The 18,320-nt window shown below is 38.5% G+C and overlaps 3 protein-coding genes across 7 annotated transcripts; 1 reads left to right on the top strand and 2 right to left on the bottom strand.

Annotated features, from left to right (window-relative positions):
• Nucleotides 1-179: 179 nt before the first annotated feature.
• Hibch (3-hydroxyisobutyryl-CoA hydrolase) lies at nucleotides 180-3,942 on the bottom strand. Of its 3 annotated transcripts, none has more exons than XM_022793902.2 (2): nucleotides 3,778-3,942; nucleotides 180-2,258 (listed from the first exon to the last, which is right to left on the bottom strand). In XM_022793902.2, exon 2 carries the CDS (start codon nucleotides 2,254-2,256, stop codon nucleotides 1,138-1,140), a length of 1,119 nt encoding a protein of 372 aa, XP_022649637.1. In that variant the 5' UTR covers nucleotides 2,257-2,258; nucleotides 3,778-3,942; the 3' UTR covers nucleotides 180-1,137. The 3 variants fall into 3 exon arrangements, with proteins under 3 accessions (XP_022649637.1, XP_086835130.1, XP_022649638.1); XM_086979004.1 differs by lacking the exon at nucleotides 3,778-3,942 and adding an exon at nucleotides 3,581-3,747; XM_022793903.2 differs by lacking the exon at nucleotides 3,778-3,942 and adding an exon at nucleotides 3,428-3,574.
• A 3,193-nt stretch (nucleotides 3,943-7,135) lies between these two features.
• Nucleotides 7,136-12,500, bottom strand: LOC111245157 (uncharacterized). Of its 3 annotated transcripts, XM_086979005.1 has the most exons (4): nucleotides 11,832-12,500; nucleotides 9,823-10,080; nucleotides 9,276-9,558; nucleotides 7,136-8,403 (listed from the first exon to the last, which is right to left on the bottom strand). In XM_086979005.1, the coding sequence occupies exons 2-4, from the start codon at nucleotides 10,057-10,059 to the stop codon at nucleotides 8,216-8,218; spliced, it is 708 nt and encodes a 235-aa protein (XP_086835131.1). In that variant the 5' UTR covers nucleotides 10,060-10,080; nucleotides 11,832-12,500; the 3' UTR covers nucleotides 7,136-8,215. The 3 variants fall into 3 exon arrangements, with proteins under 3 accessions (XP_086835131.1, XP_022648851.1, XP_022648852.1); XM_022793116.2 differs by lacking the exon at nucleotides 11,832-12,500 and having other exon boundaries at nucleotides 8,098-8,403; nucleotides 9,823-11,754; XM_022793117.2 differs by lacking the exon at nucleotides 11,832-12,500 and having other exon boundaries at nucleotides 8,274-8,408; nucleotides 9,823-11,749.
• A 1,260-nt stretch (nucleotides 12,501-13,760) lies between these two features.
• On the top strand, nucleotides 13,761-18,307 carry LOC111245158 (ubiquitin-conjugating enzyme E2 S). The gene is made up of 5 exons (XM_022793118.2): nucleotides 13,761-13,985; nucleotides 15,782-15,952; nucleotides 16,330-16,461; nucleotides 16,963-17,164; nucleotides 17,720-18,307. The coding sequence occupies exons 1-5, from the start codon at nucleotides 13,977-13,979 to the stop codon at nucleotides 17,857-17,859; spliced, it is 654 nt and encodes a 217-aa protein (XP_022648853.1). The 5' UTR covers nucleotides 13,761-13,976; the 3' UTR covers nucleotides 17,860-18,307.
• Nucleotides 18,308-18,320: the final 13 nt, after the last annotated feature.

Genomic DNA, 18,320 nt, shown 5'->3' with positions numbered 1-18,320 from the left:
TCAACTTAACCCTACGTAGATTCCACTATATTAGATACATGTTATTACAGTACAATTAAAGAGTATATATCTATCTTCATGGCATTCTTCGCCAGAAAAGCACGATTTGTTTGACTACCATAATGGCTGCTGTATAAACTCTGAACAATGTTACAATGTGAAGAATTAGACTATGAAACTTACGTTTATGATGAAAATACATTTCCTATTTTATTTTTTCTCAGTAAAATAATTTGATATAATCTATTTTACATTGCAATACACATGCGTAGAGTATTTGACTTTTGTCTTGAAATTTTGCAGATTTTCAAAATTTCTTCGAAAAGTTGCTTACTGTTGTATAAAAGACAAAAGTTATAATTAGATTCTCGGTAGTTAGCAATTTTGTCGAATAGTCAAGATAAATTGGCAGAAATCCAATTGTGTTTAGCATTTGTTCTCGGCGCGCTACTTAATTAAAACAACCAGAATTACTTTTGTTACTCATAATTTTCCTCCAAAAAAAAATTATAACGCCATTTGCAGGTGAAATTAACGGAGTGCAAACGAAGAGCAAAAATAATCCTCTTTTAATGGTCGAAGGCTTGCACTTGGTATATATATCACGGCTTTACTCAATTGTTAACTGTCATAACATGCTCCATTAATCTTTTGAATGGTGGGGTGCCTGCTATGCACACTTTTTTAGATCGCTATGCAAAACCACACTTTTCTATATCGCATTCGCTCGTAACAAACCTTCATGAAATAGCCTCAATGGGTTCGACTGGCTGGAGCAGTATATGATGTTAAATAGGAATTTGATCCCGCGTATATTATAGAAGGCTACTGAAGTTTTGCATAATAATCACAAAGCTTTATCCCAGAAAACGTTAGGTGCAGGAAGATAAATGTTTCCTGATTGGATTAACAAACGCTCCCAGCTCAATGAGACAATTCGATTAAATACACGTCATGTTCATTAAAGAAATGCGTGTTTCTGGACGTATTGATTCCGAAAAAAACTAAGAGGAACAATATTCACGGATGAAAAATAGCTGGTTCTTTACTCCCGATATATGAACAATTGCACTCTTGACGTACAGTTTTCAGCGTGTTTCTTGGTTCAATTTGCCCTTTCTATAAATTTGGTTTGTTTTAAATTTCCAGCCTGAGTTCCTCCGCTGGTGGTAGCTTTAAAAAGTACTTGTCGACTATTTCTGGAGTACACTCCTCAAGGGTGGCTGGTTTCCATTTTGGATCTTTGGTTTTCCTCACTAACAAAGCGTTTACACCTTCATAGAAATCATTGTCCCGTACAAAGCGAGCACCCAGTCGCATGTCCATTTGAAGCACTTCTGCAAGACTCATCATTTTAGCTCTTCGAATGGCTTCCAAGGTGATCTTCATCGAAAGTGGTGACATCTTCGACATGATATCGAGCTGCTTCTTGCTAAAGTCACTTCCGGTCTTTTTCAATTTCGCGACAATTTCTTCCACAGTGTTAGCTCCGAAACAGTTTTCAATCTCGGACAGATGGGACTCCAGTGAAAATTTGCCTGTTGGTGCTTGATATGCCAATATCGCCGTATCAATTACCCCCTCTGAGCAATCATTTAGGTTCATTATATCTTTCTCGAGTTGCTTAAACTTCTCAGAGGGCACAAAGTTGCTTACCAAGCCCGCATGCACCAAATCCGCGCCCTTAATACGGTTGCCGGTTAAACCGAAAAACACACCTAAGTTATGCTTCATGCGAGACAAAAAGTGGCACGCTCCAACGTCGGGAAAGAGACCAATCGCTGTTTCTGGCATAGCAAATAATGCATTCTCTGAAACTATGCTGAATCGGCCGTGGAACGAAATACCACAGCCTCCACCCATTACGATACCGTCAATGAAAGACACGAGGGTAGGTCTCATTTTAGCCAGAAGATAGTCAAGGACGTACTCCTCCCTAAAAAAAATATCATTGTTTCCCTTATTAGCAGCAATAGCCTTGACATCTCCTCCCGCACAGAAAGCTTTACCTTCGCAGGCCCGCAGAACAACAAGGTCAGCCAAGTTGTCATTGTGCCATTTGCGGACAACTGGCTCCATAACGCGAATCATCGACAGTGAGAGCGCATTTAGAGCGTTTGGCCTGTTCATAGTGATGACACCTTTTCGGCCAACGAGTTTCAATAGGACGTCACTGGGAGCGTCTCCGGTCAACGCTGATGAAGTCATAGTGCGTCTATACGCGTGCGTAAAACTCACACGACTCACGTGAAGCATTGCTGAAATACATCGCACGATCGTTTAGAACATTAGGTTACGTTAGGGTTAGATTTGTTATGAAGAAAAGATGAGGATTCATAAAAAACAAATGCTGTGGAAAAATATCTTTAGCTAAATAAAATTTCCACTATGTACTTACAGAATATGCACACTTAATAAGTAGCACTATATTAAATGCAGTTTCTATCAAAATAGAAAGTGTTAGAGTTAATCAGGTATCCAACTATTGCTTTGTAAATTACCTTTTTTGATTGCTGACCATTTTTAGATTTGAAAAGGGCTGTACTATTTAGGCAGGATATGTTAAGGTTATAAAGTTTGTTTACAGTGCACTTTGCATATCTTCCACTCCAACAAAGCTTTTTCCGTATGTTTTTACGATGATTTAAGCTGTAAATATACAGGGTGGGGCAAAAGTAAGCTTACAGAGGGGAGTAACGTAAGTGTCGAGATAGGAGAAATAAGATTTCGAATAAGAAAAACGTAAATTTTTATTTGAAACGGGTGCTACTTTATCTGTAAACTTACACGCTCCGCAACAGGAAGCTTAATGTTTTCTGTGATTAAGGAATTAATAAAGGATTTAAGTATAAAAGCCCTTCTACATTATTAGCTTATTTTTACCATATTTTGTATATTAACGACATACTGAAGATGAAAATTATTTACAGATATTAAGAAATAAATGGTTTCCCGTGTGTACATTAATTGAAACTTTATTAAGTTTCATCATAAATTAATACTAAAATGGTTCCAGTACAAGAGGTAGCACGTTTGAGAAAAAAAATTGTCCTGTCATCTGGAGCGTTTCTCGTTAATTAATATTTCCAGCTTGCCGCGGAATACGATCGCATAGCATGACAAGCAGAAATGTATTACGGCAGCTATGAGTAAGGTAAAAAAAAAGATGAAACTTCGTTCGCCAGGCAGATATATCACTGTTAAATTATTATTATTTATGCGTACCTATCACTAATTAGGCAACGCTTAAAATTTAACAAGGTTGCATCGGTGAATGAAGACTTTGTCCGGCCAAAATAATGGCGCTTCGGAGCAACCGTTCTTTAACTGTCTGTGAAGCTAGTCAATTCGAGATTCAGAGAATTTTTTAGAACAATGTCTAAGGCGCGCAATTATCTCAAAAATATTTGAGTGAAGTAATGCTCACATGACGTTCAGCACCGTTAACTTCGTCACGACAACCAAGCTGAGGTAAGTAAATTACTGGACATTTTACCACCCGTTTATAACGGCGTTTATGATTTTGTTGGCGCTACCAAGTACAACAAATTGGTGTTCACAGTTTTTGAACGTCGGTAACCTGATTAAACTGGATCAGTTGCAACCAAACAGTAGGTTCCTACAGATGCTGACAATATCCATGGCAGAGTAACTAACTTCATGCTCATCCGTATAAAGCACAGTTGTCTTTCAATATCGTCAACAGTACTTTGTAAGCAGTGGGCCTGTCCTCACCTGGTATTACAACTGAGCACTGACATTTTTAAATTTGCCCACCTGAATCGAAGCAGAATGACACGGGATGCCACTCTCTACCACTCGATACGCTCTCCGATACGACGACAATGCGTCGCGCTTAACTCGTTGGAACAGAAAAAATATTTTAATTCTTATCTGAGTTTTACGCACCCAGGCAATTAGAAACAGTTGGGGGAGTGCGAAAATGACATGCGCATAAGATCATTCGAACTCCGAGCCGGCAACTAGATCCGTGATAAGAAATAACGAGTCTTTAATTGTTAGAAATACGCATTGTGTCGTTGTCACGGATTTTTGTAATTGGCAAGTTAATTGTGCTCTAATTATAAGCAGACTTCATTATTCTGTGTTTGTCATTTTATTAATCCTGTCTAGTTCTCTACGTAGGTCGCGTCGAATAATGAAGTAAACAGAATTCAGTATATTATCAAGTTGTTTCGTTTAACTTACTTTACTAATATTTTCTTTATATGTGCATGCGTTTTATTAGTAAACGGATACATTATGTCTTTATATTTTTCCTTAAATATATATATATATATATATATATATATATATATATATTGATATAGCTTTCGTAACATTTTTCTGATGTAACATCTCAATTATTCGGCAATTATTCTCACTATTCGGCCCATAGATTTTCTAAATTTTGTAATAAGTTTTTCTGTCTTAGCTAATTTTATTGTGTAACTAGTTGGTGCGCTAATTTTGGTGCTTTTGCTTACCTAATTTCAACGCATGGCTTTAATAGCTTTGCACAGGCACTGATACCAAAAAAATGTTAACAATAAACTTCGTTCCAGTTTTTTTCCTAATTTCGAATGGTGCTGCAGTAATTACAAAGGAGAACCCACCATGTAGTGTGAAATCTCTTCATATAAGGCATATAAATTTTACTTATGGAACTTATAATTCATGATAATGTACCGATTAAAAAAAAAGAGAATTATTGTGCTTATAAAGCCGAAATCGGCATTCACCTCACGATATCAATGTACCTATCGCAATTAGTGAATATCGGACTAATCTAAATAATCAGGCACCAACTTATGTTAGGGACACGAAACGCACCGCCGATGGCCAACCTGACAGTCTGCACATGTTGCTGTATATAGGCATATTACTGTAATAGAAATCGCGCTCTGCATAGGCATTTATGAAAGTTCGATCTCCGACTTCATTTTTGATAACGGTCTTTTTAAGACAATTTTCACAGTATCGACAGTAGAACTTAGCGTATGCATACTGCAAGCTGACGTCTGTATATAGCTACTTAATTAATATAATTTTAATATTTGCGGTGAGTGGGTTCAGACCTTTGCGTTTATTAGGGTTATCCTTCTAACCCAAACAAAAGGTGTAGGTAACACCCAGCGAAAACAAGTGTGAAGTGCAGGATTTCTTGCTAAAATAGTGAAAGAAATTATTCGAGATAGTAATTCGACGCTGATTATTGTCTCTATCTCTACAGCCAAATCGTTATATGGCTGCACCGCTATCGTCGGCTAACATCGGAGTTTTTAATTATACTCTGAGTATCTATTAAAATAACAAAGTCGAATCGAAAGTAAAAAAAAAGGCTTATTTCATAATTTAGAGTTTCCCTGTTACATCGAATAATATCTAGCCATATGGATTCGAGTTTAGCCGTATCTTCATGTGAACTTGACGGCATTCCCTTTACAAACGACCCGCAGTCAAATCTCGAAAGGGCGTACAGGCAGCCTACACTCGCGTAGAAACATCGGTACAACGCTCATACTGTCGAAGCATAGTTAGTAAGCGTCACAACTATATATAATCTGAAGAGTTTGAGTTAGTATGTTAGATATTTAAGACCCCTGTTCGATAAAATAAAATCTATTTTTTTTGTTCATTTAGCCTCACAGTGCACTTAAATCGCACGAAACTGTATTGTATTGTACTAGTTAGATAAATACACCGTATTGAGAAATCACAATTAGTAAGAGTATTAACCTGCAAGATATTGAGATGGGTCTGCGATGCGTGTTGAAGTTCATATAATTTTAATTTGCGTAGGCTCGTATCACCAAAATTAATTGTCTATGCAACAATAGTTCGTGATAATTTTTAAGTGACAACGAATCTAGTGGGGAGTATTACACCCTTTTTAATGTACCGGGAATGTACCTGTAAGGAAAACCCCTTTTAATTCTAGGGGATCTAACCCAAGATGAATCCAAGAAAACCCAAGTGTTTTGAGTGTCGAACAAGTACAGATGTATCTTCATCTGTGACTGTATTGGTGACTCGCAGATTTTTCTGAAAAAACATGATGAATTTCTTACGAAATATGCAGAGTGGGAAACAATAGAACTGGAACAAACTAGGGATTCATTAGGGCAGATATAACCTGTAACAGTATAAGAAATTTTCATGTAGCTAGTGTTGAGGTTTCCTCTTGATAGAACGCGCTGGTAAGCATAATAAAAGATACATTAATTACTGGAAAATGTTCCATGGAATGCTTGGAAAGTCTATTAGTTAGTATTCCATCGAAGGCGTCATTCCGTCTAGTGTTAATCGGGCTTGTCTTCTATAGAGTCATTTATTTCCAATGTATCGATTTCGCACCGTGACACCAGCTTGTTGAATATGTACTATGTCGGGACCATGTTGCAGATAGCAATGTCCTTTACATTACAACATTATGTTATTGAAGTGATCAGTTCGGTGCTTCTTTATAAGTTTAAGGCAAAAACACTTTTCGGTGACTTTTTTGTATACCGCAAACGTGATTGCCAAGTTCTGTTATTGTATATTCAGCTTGCCAATTACAAGTACGGCCCAGTCCTATAAACTTCTAAAAGTGGTGCTTAAAATCATGTGTGGTATGGATGGCTGACGTAAAATGGTATGTCTATAAAAGATTTTTCTCTAAATTATTGCGAGTGCGTAATGTAGTGACAGATGTCGTCGTCTTATCGGAACCATATATAATCCATAAGCGATAGAGTTTGGGCATAGTATACCATCGGCTCGGATTCCCTAAAATGTTCTCAATTACAAAAAAAAAACTACCTAAGTCGTGGGGTAACGCATACTAACCCAATCAGCTTAGATTTTTCTACACGATAGATTTAAAACGAAAGCACTGAAAGGTATATACAGTGCATTATGAATATTGAACCCCAGAGACAGTTTTGAGAACAACGTTTTATTTGCATTAACGAGTCAATTGTGGTGCGAAGATTTATTAATAAAGCTGATAATCTCACACACGTTCTCATCTAAAGGTAGCAATTTAAACACTATTTGCAGCACAAGCAGCAGAAAGTAAAAATGTATATACAGTTTCTACGAACAGTATATAAATATTTAATAATATGCTTAAAAGGATACAGGGCACGCCAAGCATTTCCAGTTCAGTCAACAAATTTTTTAACTCCAATTCCTTTTTAACATATGAACTGGAGAGAAATCTACATAAAATTTTTTAAATAAAAAAAAAAAGTTCTACAAACTTTTCTTTCTGCCGTAGTGTTCAAAATTATTACCGGTCAAGTATTATTATTATTATTATTGGTCGGTGTATTGTTGATACATTACAAACATTTATCATATAAACTGAAGGGAAAACTTTTCATTTTTACGAAAATTCATTCAGATGCATGATAACTGTCAAAACTGACAAAAAGAACGATTTAATTATATTTGCGATTGTTTAATCATATATTGAAGTAAGCGATGCGCTAAATGCTGGTGAAGCCACATGGCGTCTATGCCGTATATGGAGATTTATGGTCAGCGATTAATTGCAATAATGTCGATTATTTGTGCCATATAATCTAAATGTAGCATTTCGCTCTAAGTAATCTTCCATAGAAGCTGTGTATCCTGTACACTTTTTCCAAGTACTGTTTGTACAAAATCATTCTCCTTGGTTCAGATCATATCCTTTGATAGCACATACTATTGTTGGAACGTAGCTTTCCGTTTATTACGTCCAAAGGTCCTTGATTGATTTCTACCTTCGAAGTGGCCAGTTGTTACCTGGCATATCGGAAGGATGTGTTCGTACTTCACAGGTTCGTCATCACTACGAGTGTGCTGAATAGGACTGAATAGAAATTAAATCTCGAACTTCGCAAACAGCAAAAAAAAAAGACTAAAGTGAAAAAAAAACAATATGGCATTCTCGGTAATGAACTCATTAATAAAACCGAAAAAAGTGCATTTTGCGTACATAATACATGTCGCACGTGTATATATGAATATACAAACGTCGGATATATTTTGTGTTGAACGATTATATAAGCTAATAAAGAGATAAAGAATCGATTCATAAAAATTGAAAATTGCGTTACGAAATGTATATCCAAAATAAACAACAAGTATGCATCGACAAATATTTTTGTACAGCTGCCGTAGACCTTTAAAATCGTTCGACTGCAGCATTTATTAGGAATAGTTTGATTCATTTCTATGATCTTTAAGAATAGTCGGTATAGCTCGTCGAAAAAAACGATTGCTGGGTCTCTGATGGCAACTCGGTGCAGAGGAGGTCATCGCTGCCATCGTGGTAAAGGATTTCGGCTAATATTGTAGTAGAAAGCCTTTGCAGGACTCGCCGAGAACAAAACCGACAGAAGCCATACGCTAGAAATTTCATTATGACGCCTGCGCTGAAAAAATGTGTTGACCGTTATATTTTCGCTTTAGGTTGTTTTGGACTGGATTGAGTTTGCTTTTTTGGTTAATCTGACTCGGAGGCCATTAGCAAAGAACGTTGATTTTCATACCCGTACAAAGTACATCTCTATGATCGTCAGCTATTAAATATGTCCATTATTGGCAGCCAGTTGTTTGTCTGGTTTCGACAGCTTCGATTAGTTGCTGAACGGCTCCTTTTCTACATGGTCTCCATGAGCGCCTATATACATCTATATACATAGTAAATATACGTAACAGCGCGTTCTTAACCCTGCACTAGGGGGATTTTGCCCGCAGCGCTACTAATAGGTCGAAAATCTTCGCATTATCCACCGATTTAGAATGGTACAGGTACGTGAAGACAGCGGCGTACGGCTTGCAATACAAATCTGTCCAGTACGCGGCAAATAGAGTGCCTACAACATAGTTTTGGCAAAACTCTATGCACACTGATGCACACTGAGATATTTCAATAACAATAAAAAAAAAAACAATAAAAATAAAAAAAAATAATAAGCCCCTACATGGTCTCCATGGGTTTATATATCGCGTTCTTGATCCTGCACTAGTGGTATAGAATTACGTACTAGTGGTATAGAATTACGTACCATTGATAACTTATCATGATAACACAGTGAATGACTTACGTAGTAAAAGGATCCGCTACACAGTACGAAGATTTAGACACACAGTAAGAAGATACCCTGCGTATTGCGATGACATTTATTTATCATACGGAGGATAAAGATCATTGTTGGGATCGAGGGCACTCTTCATAGACGTACGAATACAGTTTACGGCGTCCGTGATCGCCGCATTGACCCATTTTTTCAAAATACCTGTGTCCTTGGAACTTCCAGTTCCTTCGGCCAATTTTGCCGTCCGCTTTTGTAACGCTGCAAGATGAGCCTCCTTGTCACCTTTCCCCGCGTCGTTACTAATAAGTCGAAAGTCTTTCGCATTATCCAGCGATTTAGGATGGTACAAGTACGTGAAAACGGCGGCGTACGGCTTGCGGTACAAACTGAAATCTGTCCAGTACGCGGCAAACATTGGCACGCCGTCTTTATTTAGCAAAAGGTGAGTGCCTGCTAGCATTTCGTCGTTTTTCCTCCATGGTGCCTACAACAAGCCGGGAACCAGAAACAACCAACATTAGTTTTCCGCAAAACACTGCAGACGAAGATCCTATCCACACTTAGATATTTTAAAACAAGTCTGCAATCTTACTTGCACTGGGAAAGTCTGGCTGCAAGGAAACAATAGTACGTTAACAACATCGACACGTGTCTTGCTGTACTGTACAACATACTTACCGACCCATAAAACGCGTGTTGTGAGTTTTTCAGCGATATAAACCCAAGGGAGAACTACGTAACCACTTACCATTGCATATTGGTATGGTGCGACCATCTGCTCGACGGTAACTCCAGGATAGCCAATATCCTGTAAATGGATTACATGGACGTCATTGCAATGTTCGACGTTTACTCCGTGCCCCCTAGGATCTTCGCCGGAGAACTTCGCGAATAACGGCGTCCCTTCAGGGTGAACGTATGTCGGGTCTCCAAGCACTGTCCCAATCAGGGCTGCCAATGCGATAACTGCGCACCTGAGTAACATTTCGCTTTACACACGAATCTCCTATTGAGAAAAACACACAGTTTAGCAACGCGAGCTTCCGATAATCTTGAATACGAAAGAGTCCTATGACATCATACAGTACTCGATTCGATTGGCGAAATGCTACTGACCAAAAAGGTATCTATTGACAGTATATATATTAAGCGGTTCGGTTAATGTGTAAGAGACAAGTATTCGGACGTTTCATGGCATGGATTCGAATTCGAAGACAGATATGAAGGTAACATGGGACCCAAAATTCCACTTTTCTATTTCGAATCAGCTACCCCCTAGAAAATGAGATAATCCACTTTGTTTCTTTTCCTTTCTCTTTTACACATTTGTGTTCTGTTTCTATTGTTTTTCTTAAATTTCATTGATACTATTAGGTAGTCTTACTTGTTTTGCTGTAGTTACCCATTCGTAATGACCAGAGTACGATGTGGGTGACAAGAATGAATTGGAACACATTTGGCGGTGTTTGTAATAGCGGTAATGCGCCTATTCGCCATTAGTGCCATCAAGAGAAAACCTGTTTTCTCTTCCTACAACGAAGTTACAAACCTATTATAGTGAAAGTAAGCATTTTGTTTTCGGACTATTAGTGAAGATCAATGATTGTCCAGTGTATTCACTTTGGACGAACATATACCAGACGGATGGCCTATACTGGCTGCAATAATGAGCTTTTTTTTTTGTTTCGATTTCACTGGTATTCTATATAATCTTTTACATTTTTATAATGTTTGGCCTATTATCAGCTTGAAAATCTGTTACATTATGTATGTGGCGTGTTCAACGACAATTTCAAGGAGTTTGGACGGATCGATATTGGTTCGCCCATGTGGTTATTGTTAAAATGTTATTGACGAAACAGGCAAGGCCCTTTTCTAAGCTAATTATTACGGCAAAAACTGTAAGAGGACTGGAGATCTTCAGGATAGTAACATGTTTGCTCTAGCGGCTGGTGTATAGAATGCGACTCGTTCATACAAAGGAACATAAATTTGAGATCTGTTTTAAGGCATTTTCTTATTTGGCATTCGGTTTGAATACGAATTTTAAGTAACAGAGAAATTGGCAGATATATATGTACGGTACGCGAATGTTGTTGTGAGTAAGCAGGATGGCCATAGAACAAGTCAACTGTTTCAAATTGAAGCCATGCTTGTCTATAGTTGTATGTATTGTCTGTAGTAAGGAAACCGAATAATGGAAACCAGCTGTCGAAATTTTTAATATACTAGTCGTGCAACGGTTTCACGTCCGAGTGTAATCCTTATTGATACGTATGTCGCCAGGTCAAACTGTTCGCTTCGTGAAATTATATAATTACAAAGGGGCAACAAGAGTGAATCTGGGTGAGTATTGTTAGCGTAACAACAATATTGTAATTGCCCACGGTATGCAATAGGCGGTAGCGTCAAGGGTTTGGAACCAGAAGCTATTCGGACACACGCCGACCGATGCAGTCTTATACTCATAAGTTCGTTAATAAAGTTTATTTTCACCACAATTACGCATGAAGGCAATTTCAACAAGCTTTAGATCAAATTCAGACGAAGAGTCAGGTCGTGGTTTACTTCAAACTAAATTGAGAAACAATGCCGACCAACATGTTTACACCTATGGTCTTAAGCAAAACGAAGAAGCAAGAAGCAATATATTTGCTGGTATAATGATAGCTTTTAGAGTTCAAATACGTATGCAGTAAATGAGGGGTATGCAAAGCGAAAACTGTTCTTTATTAAGAAAAAAAAAGCATAACTTACCTTCTTTGTAGGTTGGAACGCTAGTTACTAAGAAGCTCTGGTTTGTAATTACAGTCAAGTAGTTCAGATTCCTCTATGTTTAGAGTTTTATGTCTAGTACTGAAGTCCGTCTGTGCCCGGGTTCAACCTAGCTTCGCAACCTAGACTACAACCTGTCCCTAAGATAAGGCAAAAACGTTACCCACTGAGCTATCAATGGGGTAGTGTAGATCACCGAGAAATGTGGACGTGTTGCTGGGAATGCTATAAATAAGTTAGCTGCACTTCGATTACCATTGGGGTATTTTAAACGTGTTTTAAAACGAGCGTAAAATGATTATGAGCGAACAAACTGAGCGCTACTACTGGTCCACTTGTGTTCGGATTAATTTCTTAAGTGTAGTGTATTGAATTTTAAGCTATTGCTTTAACTTTATTTTTCTGTTTGTCAAATGAAAGTGTAATAAGGAAACGCACTACAAGCTTAATCTGAAAAGAGAAATAAGATCCAGCGAAACATGCTAACATACAGCAGTGCTCTAGTCAGCCTCCGAACGGTTTGGCTCTAAATAAAAGAACATGCGATTTCTATGCTAACCACTGAAGCTACTATTTACTGATTCCTTAAAGCCGTTTGCTCCACACTGCAGACAACCGATAAAAAAACATCGGGCAAAAACCATTTGCAAATCTAGAGAAAAAGGCTCTCCAAAGGACCCATTTCAAGTTAAATAACATTCGCGTAGAAATTTGCAGTGCGGTCGGCTCAAGAAAAATGGCCGCCTTTTGAAGTAGGAGCTTGTTACTCTCCCATGCGGTAGGGCAAGTGTACGTCTATGGGCCAGCATTTCTGTCGCCACTAGCAACACTTTTCTGAGTCGAACCGAAGAGCTAATAAATTTCATTATGTACATAAGAAAACGTGTTCGTTTACCTATACTTATAATTACATTGCACTTTCTGACGGCATTTTTTCGAAAGGACCCGCATGTAGCTGCTTGCAGCAGGCCTTCGGTGTGGTATTTAATTTTGTAAAATGCAGCTACTTACGCGATTTAATACAGTGATAAACCTTAATACTAAGCTCTTGCAGTGTAATATACGCGTCTAAGAACAAAAATTAATTGTCGTGAAGAAAATTCAAACCTTTTAGAGTTATAGGCATGAACTGACCGCCGTTTTGACTGACGTATGTATGCAAAAGAGTGGAAAAGTTAACGGTCCTTGGCCGGAAATTTTGGCTTTATTGGCATACAACGTAGATGAAACAGACTCAATTATATATTTCAAACAGCTATCATATATTTTCAAATAGCTATTGACTTATATAATTAGCATAAGAAACCTGGGCATCACTCAGTAGTGGAAGTACTTTGCAATCATTCAGTGCATTGTTTTGTATTCTACGCTTTCGCTTAGCTGTAGTATAGTGATTTTTCTTGTTACTCATACATCTCGGTAAATCGCAATTCTTCTGGAAAGTACCGTTTCTTAGACGCTTGAGACAGGTGATTTAATCGTGCCGTCAACGTGTAATATCCGACAACATCCTAGGTCGACGAACGACATTGTGTACGATTTTGTACCTGTCCATCTTCAACATCGTATGATCATCACGTTTACCGCTTCATCTATACAATGGCATCCAGCATAAACAACGCCTCTTTCTCTGCCGTTTTTTTCCAAACGTCTAATCTTCTTTTATCTTCTAGTTACATTCAAATATCATCACATGCCTGGGCTACCTCTAAGCGAGCTACTTCGGTCGAAGTCTTCTTCGAACCTTTGAAAAAAATCTACTCAATCATTAAGTTCGAACCTTGGCGCCACCGAATGCCCGGGGCCTGTTCGTACAGTTTGAGTGATGTCTGCTATTGCAGTTTGCCGTTGGCTGCAGTTGCCTGTTGCCTGTGCCGTTCCTGTATTCAGAGTGTTTGTGTCGAAATGGCGAACCTCTCCCGCTACTACTGATATTCCTGCTGATACTGCTAATGCTGCCGCTGGATGCTTGAGGCCGTTGGCCTACGCTGAATATAGCAGTGTCGGCTAATGTAAGACTGTGTCTTGGTCTTTGTTTGGGCCCCCTTTCCCCTACCCGTCAGCTAGAGGCCCCCAGGAATCTTACCAAAAACACAAGCCTCTCTGTCGGCGAAAGCCTCAACGACAATGGCGCAGGTAGGTCGATCTTAGTTCGTCGTTTCTGGTTCGTTCCTTTGCAAGCTTTTAACCAGATCCCCGAGATAGATAGATGATGAAACGTGGTAAACAACATAAAAATGAGAAAAATTCTTCTTCATTAGAAGGCAGTGCGCCGTTGATCTGCAGTTGCTAACACGACCTAGAAAGAGATACGCAGACACACAGATACAAGTGGAGCAGCGGGAACGACCCTGTCTGTTGATGCGACAGTGATCCGATTGTCGTAAGCAGTCGTCAACTGATATATGCCGCCGATAGATTATAATAATAATATTAGTAAAATCAGTTTATTATAGTAAAAACTCTACTAATTTTTATAAAGAGGGCTTAGACGAAAATTCACATCAACGAAGGGTCGTGTAGCTACACGCTAACATAATCATCAGCCACACTGGCGAATATCAGTCAGATGATATTTTTGGTTATTGGATGGTCTCGAAAATACGGGATCCTTTCAAGTTTATCTGCCGGTTCGTTACTAACAATCAGTAGATTGATTATACCGTTGGTATCCCGCTGTTGTTAAGAGTAAATCGCCGTGTATTGCACGGTGGCGAGGCGAATCGCGTGTATGATGTGGAGAGGTGCCACCGTCGTTTGCCTTCTTGACAAAGAGTGAAATGCAAAATAAAAAAAAACCTCAGTAAACAGTAAATACGATTGTTTTTCGGTCGGGTTAACTTTTTCAACATAACACAGGGCTAGTTTCTTAACACGGTTGGTGTCGTGCGTTGCATAGAGATTCGTGAAATTTGCCGACTGCATCAGCAGGGGTAGCCATTGGTCGAGAAGAATTTGTTGGCGGGCTCAGGACTGATAGCTAGCTGGCAGAGGCCGAATGGGCTTTTGTGGGTGCCTGATGCCAAAACTGATATAGAGTTGGTATTTGATGCAACGAGATTTGATTCCTAGGGGTAATTAAGTGGGTTTATCATTAGGGTTTTAACAGGTACTATGCGTATATCTGAGCTTGAACAAAAGATGAGATGCCACTGATCCGACAAAGCTGAGATCGATCGGGTTGACTATGTAAAAACCAGGAGAAACTTAACCGGCTACTTAATTAGGGAATACGCCTGCTTATAAGAGAAGCGTTCATCTAACGAACTGTGTTTATTTCGCCTTCGACTATTGTAAACTATCTCACTGGTAGTACTCGACGCGGAGGATCACGTATATTCTGTTGAATCTATTAACATTGGCATCGTAGCGATTGATTTATACCATCGGTTAACTGGCTTCTAGAAATGCCATTCTTGGCAAGAAGGCTACAGCTCTACTGAGTTGAGACTACTTGATTTCATTGAAGTTCGAGTTCGCTGAATAATTGCTTAATCTAAATATTATAAATCATTGTAATTTCTGTCACAAATCTAACGAATGGTTTGAGCTAGTGGTCCAAAATTTTGTGTAAGAAATCGCTATCGCTCAATCGAATTCTGGTGCTGATGCAAGAAGGTGCATAAAAGCAGTATATTTGCGAATGGCGCAAAGCAAACTCGCTTTAGAGTCTGCACAATACACTGTTCGCACATCAAGTAACAATTGATAGTATATCAGTAATGGTTGATTAATATTTCGATGTTCGAATGAAGTTTCGACAATGGGCATGTGGGCTGAGATTTCTTGAGGTCGTTCAAATTATGTCGGAAAAGCTTATTAGGGCTACGTTAAGTTTGAATCACTCAAATGTTTACTTCTTGCAAAAGCGCCACTAAAGATAATACGTATTGATAATAGGTTTGTGTTTGTCGTACGATTGCATATTTCAGACATCAAATGTAGAAAATTTAGCTCCCCACGTCATCCGCGCCGTGCGTAAGGAGATGATGGAATTAACAAAAAGTCCCCCTGAGGGCCTTAAAGTTCACCTGAATGACGCTGACGTAACGGACATTCAGGCTACACTTGACGGACCACAGGGCACACCGTTCGCTGGTGGGGTAAGTACATTGACGTTTTGTGAAAATATCAAAATAAACTAAGCAAAATTTTTTCTATACTGAAGTTCTAGCTGTTGTTAAAGTCTATACGGGAATCTTACCAAGCAAATCTAGTGGAACGTATAGGTAATTAAGGACTCCAGTTCAGTAGACCTAGTTACTTACGAAGGGCCATTTTATCTCAAAATGCTGCGTTATGGCACAAGGCTGGAAAAGTTTATTTTTTAGGGAGATCACTTTAATGGACAGAAAGTAGTGCGAATCCTATTACCGAGATATCTTTTATTTTAAATGAAATATAACAGAATAAGCTGTTATTGGTAATATGCACTATATTAATTTCCACTATTTTGTATTTGTGTTGGTGTTTTTCGCAGCAATTCAAACTTCGCCTTGTTTTAGCTAAAAACCATCCAGCATCACCTCCTCGGGGTTACTTCCTCACGCGGATATTCCACCCAAATGTCGCACCCGATTCAGGACAGATTTGTGTAAACACGCTCAAGAAGGTAGAATTTGATTTAAGTTAGCTTTCTTGACGCTTTATATATTTCATGCTCTGCTGCTATGAGATAATCGCATTATTTGAAGAAAACTCGGGAAGTCGTTACGTTTTTAGGATACTGACTATGTATACTTGAATTCGCTGCATCATTCAAATAATACATAGAGCTAACAAGAAACGTCTATTGTTTTTGACCTTACTATCGTTAAATGAAATGTCGTATTTCCGTTATGATCTACTATATACTTTTTATAATGAATTAATATTTTCACTGATTTACATGTATATATATATTGGCAAAACAAGAAAACACTGGAATATTCATATGTATCAATATATTCATGCGTGTCCCTTGGAGCACACACAAATTAAAATTAAAGCCAATAACCAAACGATTCATCGTATAGATGAATACAGAGTAATGGTAATCATTTCCGTTTTTATTACCATTTATATGTGTACGTGTATACACACGTACATTTACGCCGTCCATTTATACGTGTAGGATTGGACGCCAGATACGGGACTTCTTCGTATTTTCCTAACGATCAAATGTCTTCTGATCGTTCCCAACCCCGAGTCAGCGCTAAACGAGGAAGCAGGCCGACTTTTGCTCGACCACTATTCTGAATATGAACAGAGAGCAAAAATGATGACCCAAATACATGCTCAACCCGTCCAGTCACAACGGGATGATCACTGTTCAGGTTTGTGAAAATAATTTTTTTCAGTAAGTCGAATTAGCAACAATCGTCAAGTATTTGAATGCATGCACTCGCACATAAAGGATTGCAGTTCAATAATATGTGGGTCTGAATTGTTTACTCTCAGTCCTGTCAAAAACTTGTCATCTTGGTTGAAGCCCTCTAACCTTGTCAAACGTATAAAAAAGATGTAAAGGTCAGGCTAATTGAAGCGTTATCTAATACATACATGGATAAGACATGACATGACATGAACAGTGAATCATGGTACAGACCCTGGGTTCTAGACATTCCTCATGGAGAGTCGCATTTTTCTACCCCGAGTCATTTGGCTTAACGCCATCTGTTCAAAGCTAACCTATATTCTTAAAAAAAACGTCACTTAAAATTGTTATACAATAGCAGACATTTGCTTTTATTACGTATTTTATTATATTGACGAGATGACCCCAGGCAACAGTAATAAAAAAAAAAATATGTATAGCTATACCTGGGAAACCCACTAGTTATCTAACCTGCATCATAAACGACTTTTATGCAAACCGGCTACTTTTTCAGACACAACAAGTCATAGTTGCGACGGCTCTCAGCCAACGAGCTCGAAAGCGAAATTGCCCCTAGCAGCTCAGCAGGGTGATGTTAGTAAAAAGCAAATGAAGATCATCAAAGAGAAGAAGCGAGCTCTGAAACGACTTTAGGCCAAGCCAAGGCTACGAAAGCCTTTCATCCGAATGCCTATCAGCCGTCTATTCTATTAGACAATCGGACGATGTGAATGTTTGCCACCAACTTAGTCCGTCCGATACCGTCACAGTCACGAAATCGGTGAACATTTGACTCAACAACAAAAGAGACTGTGGCAACAACAATTAGATCAATTATATGGAAACAAGTCTCTCTTGAAAACAACAACAATGACGACAAAAGCAACTCTTATAACGGCTATGGCGGCCTTTGCGGATATCATTTCTTATCATGTGGATATATATATATATACGATGAAATGGGGACTTGGTCTGCTTTGCGGTGATTTTCAGCTGCATAGTAGCAGCAATGACACAAACTAGCGTTTCGCGCAGGTTTGAGAAAAATTCGGAGCTGCTTTGGCTTCGAACAGATGAGGGAAAGGCTACAGGCGCAACTATTCTTATTGAATATA

Source organism: Varroa destructor, unplaced genomic scaffold (genome assembly GCF_002443255.2).
Source record: "Varroa destructor unplaced genomic scaffold, Vdes_3.0 BEIS01000002.1, whole genome shotgun sequence".
Lineage (NCBI taxonomy): Eukaryota > Metazoa > Arthropoda > Arachnida > Mesostigmata > Varroidae > Varroa > Varroa destructor.
The sequence above is the reverse complement of the archived record's forward strand: the minus strand, read 5'-3'. Positions and strand labels throughout refer to the sequence as shown.

Excerpts from the sequence above, each read along its gene's own strand:
- LOC111245158 (XM_022793118.2), top strand. Across the intron at positions 15,953-16,329 it reads GCACACCGTTCGCTGGTGGG|CAATTCAAACTTCGCCTTGT; the intron begins GTAAGTACATTG and ends TGTTTTTCGCAG. Across the intron at positions 17,165-17,719 it reads ACGGGATGATCACTGTTCAG|ACACAACAAGTCATAGTTGC; the intron begins GTTTGTGAAAAT and ends CTACTTTTTCAG.
- Hibch (XM_022793902.2), bottom strand. The coding sequence starts at position 2,256 with ATGCTTCACGTGAGTCGTGTGAGTTTTACGCACGCGTATAGACGCACT.
- LOC111245157 (XM_086979005.1), bottom strand. The coding sequence starts at position 10,059 with ATGTTACTCAGGTGCGCAGTTATCGCATTGGCAGCCCTGATTGGGACA. Across the intron at positions 9,559-9,822 it reads CACCATACCAATATGCAATG|GCACCATGGAGGAAAAACGA; the intron begins GTAAGTGGTTAC and ends GGCTTGTTGTAG. Across the intron at positions 8,404-9,275 it reads TGGAAGTTCCAAGGACACAG|GCGTCATAATGAAATTTCTA; the intron begins GTATTTTGAAAA and ends TTTTCAGCGCAG.